General features: G+C 39.7%; 1 protein-coding gene across 3 annotated transcripts in view; it reads right to left on the bottom strand.

Annotated features, from left to right (window-relative positions):
• Positions 1–4,797: 4,797 nt before the first annotated feature.
• The window catches only part of SUGCT (succinyl-CoA:glutarate-CoA transferase), a 328,810-nt gene continuing 320,440 nt past the window's right edge, over positions 4,798–13,167 (bottom strand). For all 3 annotated transcript variants that reach the window (XM_042888304.1, XM_042888303.1, XM_042888305.1), the window contains exon 14: positions 4,798–5,135. In XM_042888304.1, coding sequence (XP_042744238.1) covers positions 4,972–5,135 — 164 coding nt within the window. In that variant the 3' untranslated portion in view covers positions 4,798–4,971. The remainder of the gene's footprint in view (positions 5,136–13,167) is intronic.

Below are 13,167 nucleotides of genomic sequence, written 5' to 3' on the forward strand. Positions count from 1 at the left end.
TTAGTGTGGAAGCTTAGCTTCCAATGGATCCACAAGAGATGAGAGCTACGTATGCAATCCTTTACCAGGTTACACATCTTCAAATTTCTTCCCATATTTTAAAGGTTCTTTGGACAGTCTGAAGTAATAATTGCACAGATGAATTGTGAAATAGCTGAAAGACAGAAGCAGTTTAAGTGGTGTGGACTCCTCCTCGGTCTGTTTTTCTGAATATTTTCAAGTAAGGAGTGTGACACTGCTTGCTAAATTAGACCAATATGGGGGCCTTGTAAAGAATTACACCGTTTACACTATGATTTTTATGGATTTCTTATTAGTTAAAGACTAACTGGTTATATCTGTAGCACTGGAGAACAGAAAAAAAAAACCAACAGAAATTAGCAACTTGTCTCCATCTCAGCTCTTGCTTAGCCCTCCTTCAATGCTTGACACAGCCTGTGCCAAAAATGTTGTTGCAGAAGTTTCATGGGTCCTTGGCATATGTGATTCCAGGCATTTTTCTCACACATCTGATCCAAATTCCAGTCACAACAGAAACATACGGTAATTGAATTGAGTGGCTGTCAACTTGAAAAAGGTGACTTTATCACTGTTTATCAGTGTATTTTTGTCACATTGAACAGTATCATGCAGCCCTCTGTGTAGGAGGTTACTTGATCCTGCAGGAACTTCTCTGAGGTGGATTTTTTTTTTGGTCAGCTAATAGCGTTTAGTATTTCACCAGGGCACATTAAATCCAATGTACAAGCAGTTAAGAAAAGTACTGTATCTGGCACTGCTTAATGTCATTGACATGAAATGTGAGCAGCTGTGCCAGCATTCCTGAACTCTGAAAGTACTCTACCTTTCCTCTATCTTTTCACAATTAAATAGCTTTTAATACATTCTGGGTAAATAAATACCTTTTAATACACTGCTATAACGTTATGAAGGTCAAAGGATTAACTATGTCTTGTCATGTAGATATTAAAAGAAATCACAACCATTTTAGTCATAGAGATGCCTAACTGCTTGTTACCTCCTGGTTCACCACGCTGAGGCATTACAGTGCTCTGTGAGTGGCAAAGCTGTATGTCGATTTAATGAAAATGTCCTCTCCAGTTGCTCAGTATGCTTGCTATACAACTATTATAACTGCTAATTTAGCCTTAGAACACCGCTGATAGACGTCTTCAGGCTGAGCTTTAATCTTTTAAAAAGTAAGGCCAAAACAGTGATTAATATCAACAATCATCCAGAGAGACTATTTCAACGAGCTTAAAACAAAAGGACCTTTATATTTTGTATTTAAGTCACAAATGGGGATATTTTTCCTTTCTCTGCTTGTTTGTATATATATATAAAGGAAAAAGAAAATAACAAAATAACTTCTTTTTCTGTTCATTTTTATAAACTCGAGAAGAAAATGAGCATTTGCCTTCCTGCAAAATTAAGTGATGCTTAAGAGCAGTTTTCACATGAACATGGATACACAGGCCTTTGTATACTGGTGGGAGAGCTGTTACAAAAAATACTTTTGGATGTCAACTCTAAAGCATTCTTTGAAGGCAGTCAATGCAGGGACTTTGCACGCACTCAGACAACCATGCAGGAGGTAACCAGGTGTATGGGAAGATGGTGGGGGAGAGACACCATGAATAACAACTGTATAGGAGCAGGAAAAATCCATCACTGTCCATTTGCGCGTTGTTCAATTGAAATAACTTTTGGTGAACCGTAATATACTGGAGCTTGATCCTCAGATTTTGCAAAGCCAGCCTGACTCCACCGTTTTTGCTGTTTTATGGGTGATTTATACTTGATGAAGAGCCTTACGAGTTTTCATGGAGAAAAAAAAGGAAGATGATATGAGGGAGGCTGAGGACACATTTTCTATATTCAAGTAAAGACAATAGAAGGACAATGGGGCTCCTCAATGCAGAGAAAGGAGTCAAAGGGGTTGTGGACCAAAGAGTCAGAACTGATCAAAATGAAGTTGTCCCTTTCAAATAGCAGTTACAGCATGCTGGCAGATAGTTACATGTGGGTTTGGATTTGAACCAGTCAACACATGCAATAGGTGCGTCTTCTCTCTCTCTTGTTGTTTTTTTTTTTAATACAGTGATGTCTCAATCAAGTCAATAAAGCCAACCCATTCACACTCACACCATGACAGCAGCAGCAGATTTCTTTCCCATTTAAGCAGAGAAAAATAAAAATCATTGCCTGAGAGAGCTACATCCATTCTCTGAAATTGGAGGGATCTCAGCTTATGAGGTTCAGAATCCCATGTGATGATTGATTTCCAGCTTTGCATGACAAGAGAAAGCCATTTTGGAATGAAAGATTGTCAAAATGTATCTGGCAATTGAGCTCCAAAGCCACATATACCTGAATATTACTTTGAAAAGAGCAGTAACTTTAAAAAATTCTTTTACTGCATTTATTTACTCATTTTTAAAGGAAAATGGCACTATACTAGGTTGGCTATTATGGACTTTTAGAAGTCCATAAAATTACAAAAAATCAAAGGGCCAGACCTTGTGAAAGGGCAAAATTTCATGATCAGATCTTGGAAGCTCACAGGACTTCTTAGGCTTCCAGACACAAACCATCTTCCAACTAGAAGAAGAGTTAGCAACAGTCTGTGTTCGAGAGTATGACTTAATCAAACACTGAGAAAGCAAAATTATATCTGGATTGCTCCCACTGCAGTGAGTGCTGGAGGTGAGACAACATAATGTCTCTGATTATCTCCCTAGGCATTTGACTGTCAACATACCAGAGAGGAAAATGCTAAGAAAAGAAGAAAGGGAAACACTGCTTGAGTGTGAACTCTGCAAGAAATATTTTACAGAGCTAACAGCCAGATATTCTGCTGACTTAAACAAGCTTGCTGCATTAAAATCAAAGAAGCTCTGCCTATTTATTGTAGGTAAGGATGTGGTGATTAGCTATTTCCATTGCTTGGAAAACCACAGGAAGAAAAATAATTTAAAAAAAAAAAAAAAACCTTTAACAAAACTATCCAATATTTTACTGTATCTTATGTATGCAGTTCTTAGAAATGGGAAGAAGAGGGCCTTCAAAAAATAGAACTGTGAAATTTCTTTGTAAATGCTTTCCGATAGTGTTGAATAGTTTGCATTAGTAAACAAAATTCAATTACCCGTTTTATGTGTTGCTGAATTCAAAATTCTGCTTTTCTCATTAAAATAGGGGATGTTCCCCTTAGATAAAAAGGAAGACAGACTATATCAAAACCTCTTCCAATCCAGTTTCAATTCTTCGCCTATCATCTCCCTATTCTCAATTCAGACTTATTTCTCTATTTATTTAAGAAGTCCCTCTTCCAGAATCTCATGATGTCTTTAGCACATGGATAGAGTATGGAGTTTGCTGCCAGAAATGCAAAAAAAAAAAAAAAAAAAGATCTGAAGAAAAAAAAAGAACACAAAAACAAAGAGCAAACAAACAAACAAATGAACCAAAACACACTGGGCTTCAAAAATGAGCCACCACAGTAGGGTTCCACTTCCAAATTGATTACGTAATGACCTCTTTTTTTCCTCTAGAAGGTAATACAGAGCCTGAAGTTCAGATACAATGCAGAGGATGTTGTTTGTTAGAGTGGAAACAAAGTGAAAAGCTACTTATAATGCCAGGATTGTTTCTGATACTTAGGGAGAAATACAGACATTATTTGTTAAGTGTCAATTCGAGTTAGTTTTATTTAGTTCTAGGAGCAGAAAGGCTTTGTCTCATTCCCAGGATGCATGCTACAAAAGTCAGGCCTGCCCATAGACAGTCTGCATAAGCTGTAAACTGTATGCTGGGATAGAGGAGCATGGCGTTTCTTCTGTGAGTGAAATACAGCCAAATTATAGGTTTCTTCTGTACAGGTTTGCATAGAAGAAATGGGTCTTCTCTAATTTTTTCCTTAATATTTGTAGTGGATCAAATTTTTTCACCTTCTCACAATACAAGGTGCCTTACCCCAAAGAACAGCCCTACTACAGGTTATGGTATTACTAACTCTCATGAAGGTTAGTCTACTCTGACATCTTATAATCACATGGGTGGGACTAAGACAGAAGTTTTGCAGGTATTTGTATTTAAGCTATGTTTTATTCACAGCGAAAGGCATTTTGGATGGCATCTAGTGTAAGCGATAAATATCAGTACCTACTCACAGAACCAGACTAAAAACTTGGGCAAGTTCTGGCATATGACATTTGGCGTGCAATTTTGTGTGGATCAATTAATTAAAGAGCACTCAGGGCCCTCTTGAATAAAATTACAAAAGAGAATTCAATCATTGTTTATCTCTCAATCACTCTTAGAAGAAGTTCATTTCATAACTGAAGAACTGGATCAGTTCCAGCTTTTTTCTGTTAACATGTTGAGTTTGTCATGATCGTGCAATGTAATATGAAGACGTACCAGTAATTGGTATTAGCAGGTAACAGAAGACTTTTTCAGTGGTCACTTTACCTGTGCTTTACAATGGAGACGGAAAGTTCACGACTGACGATTCTGTTCAGAATCAATTAGATCAACCAGTAGTTTGTACATGGCTGATTTTCCACTGAAGTAACTGTGCAAGCCAGCTTTCTGCAAAGGGAGAGTCTAATACAAGAATTACTACATTTCTGCTTCTTCTCACTAACATAATATCTTTCTGGGGACAAACACTTAGGCAATTACTGTAATTACGATAAGAACTCCATTTCCCATATGATATACAGAAAATGAGTAGCCACATAGGGCCATATAATTATATTTAACCCTCCTTCCCCCAAAAAAACCTTTCACTTGGACAGTATGAAATTGTTTATTTGATACATCAGTGTTAAAATCACACAAACACACATGGAAGTAAATTAAGAATTAAATTATGTCTTTTCTTTGAGTCCCATTAGGGGAGCTGAAGGGAGCAAAGAGAGGACAAAGCTATGTGAGCTCAGTGTGAAGGAATGTAGCTAATGTTCCTTATCTGACCTCATGCTGAGCCACAACACCAGCGCGGAGCAGTTCTTCTATGGCATCATCTTCATACCTAAGCATGCCCTTCAGTATCTCCACTGTATGCTGTCCAAGAAGTGGAGATGGTTTGGGATGTGACACAACAAATTCACTATATCTTACAGCTTGCCCTGTTAAAAAAACAACAGCAACAAACAAACAGATAGGAAAGAAATTATTTTCAACATTTACTGCCCGTATTAATATTGAAGTGTTTACGTTAGTTTAAAGAAAAATAATTTTCAAAGCAGTCTTAACACAGTGTGTATTAGTTTCAGCTGGGGTGGATTTTTCTTCAGAGTGTGTGGTACGATGCTGTGTTTTTGGTTCTAAGAGAAAAGTAATGTTGGCAACACACCGATGTTTATAGTTGCTGCTAAGCAGTTCTGTACAGAGCCAAGGCCATTCTCAGCAAAGGGGCCAAGGAGCTGAGAGCGAATAGAATCAGGACAGCTGACATAAACTGGCCGAAAGGATATTCTATACCATATGCCATTGTGTGGAAGAAGTTTTGAAGGGTGTGGGAGTTCATCTGGCTCTTGCATTGCTTGGGGTCTAACTGGGCATTGGTGAGGGGGAGGTGAGCACTTGCTTGTGCATCAGTTGTTATGTACATTCCTATACATACATATATAGTCAGAACTTTATCCTTTTCCTTTTATCTATCACAGTAAATAGTTTTATCTCAACCCACAAGTTCTACTTTTTTTTTTCTTTTCTTCCTGATTCTCTCCCCCATTCCACTGGGCAGGAGGTTCCTAGTAAATGAATGTGATGCTTAGCCACCTGCTGGGTTAAACCACAAGACAGTGCTTATTTACCACAGAAAAGTTATATTCTGGAATTAAAGACTAAACAAATTCCTGTCAACAATAATGCAGCAATAAGCCAGATTTGCTGAATATTTGTCCAATGTTAAAGTTTTTCCAGCAGTATGTGTTTCAGGTGTTCTCAGACTAATATTACATCCCAGGTCTACCATTCTGCTAGCCTAACAACACAGACATTGCTAAATCCACACAGTGGGATGTGCTCCAGAAATCCTCACACTGTTCACAACAGGAGGCAGGACAAATATTAGAATCCAAGAAAAAGTCATCTAAAGGCACTGTTACTGGTTTTCCAGTAGCACATGTGCAGCACCATCTCCAGCAAGAGACAATTCAAGCACCTCTGCAGCATTCATCATTACCCTGCAGTGATGAAGGACTGGCACCACGCTCAGAAACAGTATTCCTCACCTTGTTTTATATTTTCAAGAAAAAGCAAACATGGCAGCAGCATGAAACTGAACATAGCATATGAAACTTAACAATGGTTTCTTTACTTTGGGCAAGAATAACTTCAAAGGTGGAAACCTCTTAGGGAAGCTGGCAATGATGCAAAAAAATTTTGTGTCTCCTTCAGGTATTCTGATCTTAGTTTTTAGCAATCCTCTGCAGTGAATTGAAGAAGGATTTCAATACAGTTCTTTGCAGACAAGTAGTTATATTATTACTGTCAGTCTCAGAAGAAGGAAGAGGTCACACATTTACTCTGAGATCTAAAAGACTGTTTTATAGAGAAACAGAGGATAAAAGTCTCCAGAATTGTCAGTAAAAACTTTTTCTTTAATAAATAATTCAACAACTTTTGATGCTTTTGACAACAGCCAGAAAAATTCCTCTATTCATACTTACAGCCTTTATTGTACCCTCATAAGGATTTTACAGAAAAAGCCACATGTAGTTACACCTTCCCTGATATCACTACCGCTTTACTTGGAAATGCAGTAAAATATATAGACAGAACAGTTTGGCTTAGTTCTGAAGGAATAACAGGACATCAGCTTGCAAGGGAAACAAACCACAAGAAGTCATCCTGTAAGAGGATGAGTAAGGAAGTTGACTACTTGAGCTACTGTTTATTTGAGCAGAACTGCTGAATAAGGTCACATGGCGTGCCAAATTATGCTGTTTTTGCAACAGCCTTCCCTAAGCAGATCACTTGTAATCAAATGTTTAACAAAATATTCACAGGTATTCGTTTCAAAGTGAGAATGGTGTGAGAAGGGATATTTAGGAAAACATTTTTTCAAGCTGATCCTCTTCTATGTCTGCCAGAAGAAACACTGAGGGTGAGATACATCCCACCTAATTTCACATGCTGATAATCTAGAGATTTTTAGTTGCTTAGGTTCCCTTTTCAGTAATTGCAGACAAGAAGATGCACATTCTAAATTCACTAAAGAAACATGGTCTAGGTAAATCCAAAGCCAGGTACAATTCTGAGTGGGAAATCATGTTCAGAGAACAGCTACTGGGAGCCCTCTAAAACAGGAGAATGCTTCAAGTGAGCTCCACAGGAATCCATTGAGAATGAAGCACCGATCAGTATTTTTTAGTGGGTCAGTTGATGGAATTCACATTGTACCGGCTCAGGTTTCAGAGGAGTTCAAGTTAAAACTGATTGGGAAATAGCTTTCACAATGACCAGGCTACACCAGAGAAATGGTCTGATAAAACAGGAGGGGAAGGAGGTACATCTAATTACATAAATACAGGGCAGGGGACAATCAGCAAGGTAGAAAAAGCTAGGGGTCACTCTAGATCACAAAGTGAATATGAGTCAACATCATTTTGTTGCGAAAAAGGTTATAGCATCATGTGGGGATGTACGAAAAAGAGAGAAGCCTGCAAGACACGTGAAATAATCCTTTTGCTCTAGTTAGGGATGGCAGGTCACAGCTGGAATGGTGACTAGTGGGGGCCCTCCACTGCATAGCCATGAACCCCAAGAGTTTCTTGCAGAACAGCAACTACAATGATCAGCAAAGGCATGAATGACTAAACAAAGCAAAGGCCAGTAAAAAATATTGTCTTCTGAACTGCCTTCAAAAATTCTGTGACCCTTCTGCAACATGAATGTAAACCCTTCCTCATATTCATGATGAAAGAGAAATTAACTGACTTAAACTGCAAAAGTAAGAGCAAAGTTAGGTACTAGAAAATAAACTTTAGTCATGGGAAGGACAGTGAAATGCTGAAAGAGGTCTCATAAGGAGTTTACAGATTTCCTATCAATCAAGCTTTTAGGAATTATTATGTTGTTATAGCAGAATCTACGGCCAGTCCTTGAGACTTCTTGATCTCTCTACCTTTCTTTCACACACTAACATTTGTGAGAGCTAAATCGGGGGTAATTTTTCTATTAACTTATCTCCCTAATTCAACTCAGTTTGAACATAATTCAATTTTCAGAGGAAATCCCATGTGAGAGATCAATACCTAGGCAATAGGCAATACTATTAGGCAATTCCTATAAAAACTAAAAACAAATTAGAAATAATCTTATTTCTGGCATGTGTAGCTGAGAATATACGCTTCTTTATACAAAGAAATCATCAGACTCCCACAGGAACTTATCAGTATTTGTACATGGTTTCCACTTGATTGTGCAAATTTTTGCTAGTGTAAAAATTTCCTGTCTTAAATCCCAGGAGTTTTTGCAGTGATAGCAGAAGACAGTAAATAAACTTCTAATGAGAGGAAAACAAAATTGATATTAAGTGTACAAGAGGCATAAAATGCTTCACACTTCCCAAAGAAATTAGTCTAACAAAGTAGAACACGCTAGAAAACTGCACAGCAATTATAAAAAACAGTGTCTTTTTTGAGCTTTCATTGTTTGACGCATCATTCATCACCTACTTTTCACTTTGATAGAGTTATAAAGTTATCTACATTCATTCAAAGGAGCTAGTTGCTAATGATCCATCATTAACTATTCTCTGTTCTTTCCTTGTGTAACTTCTCCTTGGCTTCTGTGTCAATTAGGAGGGTGCAAAGCTTGCCAGTCAGGCTTCAGCAATCCCACGCTCCTACCGAACAACACTCCCAGAGAGCAACCAGCAGAATGCTATGCAAATGCTAATTAAACACAACTGCCTTATGAGGAAACCATCCCTTCAGGCAGAGGGAGGTGAACTGCTTTAATTAAGGTCAGAAGCATTTGCATGTGGGTGAGTTACAGGGAGCTCTGCAGATGAAAGCAAGCCTTTGCTGGGATAGAAGCAAAGTTACTGGCTGGAAGAGGTCACCTGTTGGTCCCATCCTGCTGTAAGCAGGACACTGCTCTCAATTCAGCCATCTAGTTAAAGGGACAGCTATGGTCACTTGAAGAAAACAGGGAAGGAATCAGTAGCTTTGATTTACCTTTGTCTCATTAAATTAAAAAGAGTTTCTTGCTTTCTGCTTTTATTATTGCCAGTAAAGGAAAGAGCTTTCACCACATTTAAATTCTAAGCTGACATTCTTCTTATTATTACTACTTTGACTTTGGCGCATTGCTAAAATACATGCTGTGCACAACATGCAATGCTCAAAGATAGTAGTGCTACAAGAAATCAAAATTTTTATCAGTGTTGACTATGTTGACAGCCGTACCTTGACGGCCATCTTGAACATTTCCCAGAAATTGAACTCAACACTATCACGGTAAATTCTATTTCTTTGGTGCCTATCTGTTACAGCATTGCTGGGCACTGAGCAGAGCTATTAAGTTGGGACATAATAAACACATTAAAGCAGAAGATAAAATGAAATAAAAGCACTTAAACTAGACCATGCTAAGGTTCACTCCATAGGAATGAAATATCTTTGAACATTTAAGCAGGTGAAGTACACGATGTACATTGGAATGTGTCACTCTGCATTTCTGAGATTCAGAGCTGCAGAATCAAGGTCAATTTTATTATACAAGCAGTAGAAACTGAAGTTGAACTGGAATGACATTAAAAGAACAAAGAACAGCATATAAAATGAATAAAGATAATAAACTTTACTTTTTCCTGACAAATAGCAATCCTGTAGTACTGTGAGCCAGTCACCAGATAACACTTTCCCCACAGCACAGCTTAAAGCATATTGAAATAATCTAACTCTTAAGTTATGCAGAGGGAATTAGACCCAAGGATAGCCAAGCTCAGGGAAAAGGCATGATTACTGTTATAATTCAAGTGGGACAAAGAAAAAGAAAGGGGAAGTTTGAACTAAGGTATGTGTATCTATTCTTGCAACACATATTCTACATTTGAAAAAAGAGAGCAACAAGAAATTCAACACCCCTGGTTAGCTAGCTCTACCTCAGCTCACAGATTAGTCTATATACATGCATGCATCACACAAACCAAGAACTTGTACCTCACCCAGCATGGTGTTGCTACGTAAGAGTTTTGAAATTCCAATGAAATATCATCAACAATCAAAAGATGGCCCGGAACCAACACATTTGCACCCAGATCCCATATACACTACAGTTCAAGTATTTGGGGTGTTCAATCAGCTAGCTGTGAAACCAATCACTGTAAGGGCAGGATCAGCAGAAAATGAGAAGTAACTTTTAAGGTACTGAAAAGAAAAACAATACAAAATACGTCAGAGAAATGGGCTTCATGGCTTACATGAAAGACACTCAGGAGTTAGAAGTAATGTGTTCAGGGATGTGTTACCAAGAGTAGATGTGGGAGAATACATTTTGAACGTTGGTTCTCTTTCCTGTTGTTCCAGCCTTGACTTCTGTTAATCTACCACTCAGCTGAGATGTGCAGGTGATGCCTGAGCATGCAGTACAGGGCAGCCTGGCCATGATGCCTTTACTGAGTTTCTGCTCCTTAGTAAAACACAGTATAAAAAAGTACTGCAATATTTTTTGGTTTCTTGCTACAGAAGCTTGAGATCTTGGGAGACTTCTTGGATACATTTTTTTTTAATCTCTGGAAAAAAATCTTTTCCTTTTACATTACATTAGAGCTTTTAAGGACAACTCATAATAGAACTGGAAAAAAAAATTAAGGGGATAATATTCAGACTCACTCCTTCCTTTACTGCAGGTTCCACTTCCTCCCCTACATAAGATACAGCCACACAAAGTATTCAACTGGCACCCAGCACAGCTGAGAGAGTAGAAAACTTTAGCAGGATGCATAGAAATGGATGGACAAACATTTTCAAATGGCAAAAAAAAGTACATCCTGTGTTAGGTGCCATACAAACACAGATATAAATAAATCAATAAACATTAGTAAACAATCTGCAGTGCAGTAAAAGTAGACAGGAAGGTAGAACAGGGCCTGTATGTAATGTGACAGTACTTGTAGGAGAGGAATGTGCTAGTAAGATCCCACAGTCTCGTGCCCTATTGAAGGAGGAAGACGACCCACCTTTTTGTAGGAACAACACAAGAGTTGGTGTGAGGTTGGTGGCTACAGAAACATCTGAGTATGGTCAAGAGGATATTAGGGCTACTGCCACTCAAAAGGAGGCCCAGATCAGGTGCCTTTACACTAATGCATGGAGCATGAGTAATAAACAAGAGGAGCTGGAGGCCACTGTGAGGTCAGAAAGCTACAATATAGTCGCCATCAGGTGAAACGTGGTAGAATGACCTGCTGAGCTGGAGTGCCGTGATGGATGGCTACTGACTTTTCCAAAGAGATAGGCAAGGCAGGAAGGGTGGTGATGTAGCCCTCTATGCTAAGAAAGAATGGGAATGTATGGAAACTAATGATGATGATGATAGGGTTGAGAGATTATGGGTCAGAATAAAAGCGAAGGCCAATAAAATTGACAATGTCATGGGAGTTTGTTACAGGCCACCCAACCAGTATGAAGAGGTGGACAAGACACATTACAGACAGTTGGGTGATGTCCCAAGGTCTCTCCCCCTTGTTCTCATGGGGGACTTCAACTTCCCAGACATCTGCTGGATTTATAAGCCAGCAGAAAGGGAACACTCCCGGAGGTTCCTAGAGTGTGTGGGAGATAACTTCCTGACACAGCTAGTGGAGCCAACAAGAGGAAGCAAAATCCTGGACCTGCTGTTTGTTAACAGAGAAGGTCTTGTGGGGGATGTGAAGGTTGGAGGCTGTCTGGGGCACAGTGAGCATGAGACACTAGATTTCTCAATCCTTGTTGAACCATGGAGGGGAATCAGCAGAACTGCCACCTTGGACTTCCAGAGGGCAGACCTTAGCGTCTATAGGACCATGGTGGAAATGGTCCCTCGGGAGGTAGTTTTGGAGAGTGTGGGAGCCCAGGATGGCTGGGAGTGCTTTAAGGAAGTTATTTTAAAGGTGCTGACAATCCCCAAGTCACGGAAGATGAGCCAATAGGCGAGGAGGCTGGACTGGCTGAACAGAGACCTTTGGCTGGAACTCAAGAACGAAAGGAAAGCTTATGGTCTCTGGAAGAATGGGCAAGCGACTTATAATGATTACAGGTATGTAGTGAAGCTGTGCAGGGAGAAAATTAGAAAAGCCAAAGCCCAACTAGAACTCAACTTGGCCACTAACGTAAAGGAAAACAATACATACTGCTATAAATACATCAACAGCAAGAGGAGGGCTAGCGAGAATCTCTAGCCCTTGTTGGATGCTGAGGACAACATGCTGACCAAGGATCAGGATAAGGCTGAGCTACTTAATCCCTTCTTTGCCTCATTCTTTAATAGTAAGACTAATTGCTCCCTGGGCACAGCCCACTGCACTGGTAGGTAGGGATGGGGAACAGAACAGGCCCTGCATAATCCACCATGAGATGGTTTTGGACCTGCTCTGAAAGCTGGATGCTCACAAGTCCATGGATCACGCCAGATGGATTGCACCCTGGTGTGCTGAGGGACTTGGCAGATGTGGTTGCCAAGCCACTCTCCATCATCCTTTGGCAGTCCTGGCTAACCAGAAATGTCCTGGTGGATGGGAGACTGGCAAATGTGACACCCATCTTCAAAAAGGGCCAGAAAGATAATCCTGGTAGCTACAGACCTATCAGTCTCACCTTGGTCCCAGGGAAGGTTATGGAATGGATAATCTGGGGAGCCATCATGGACCAGTACAAGGTGAACCAGGGGATCAGGCCCAGTCAGCATGGGTTTACCAATGGTAGATCCTGTTTGACAAACCTGGTTTCATTCTATGACAAGGTGACCCGCTTAGTGGATGAAGGTAAGGCTGTCGATGTGGTCTAGCTGGACTTCAGTAAAGCCTTTGAGACTGTGTCCTCACAGCATCCTTGTGGAGAAGCTGGCTGCCCACGGTTTGGATGGGTGTACGCTCTGCGGGGTGAAACACTGGATGGATGGATGGATGGATGGATGGATGGATGGATGGATGGATGGATGGATGGA

Source organism: Lagopus leucura, unplaced genomic scaffold, assembly GCF_019238085.1.
Source record: "Lagopus leucura isolate 7727_CA_CO unplaced genomic scaffold, USGS_WTPT01 Super-Scaffold_100157, whole genome shotgun sequence".
Lineage (NCBI taxonomy): Eukaryota > Metazoa > Chordata > Aves > Galliformes > Phasianidae > Lagopus > Lagopus leucura.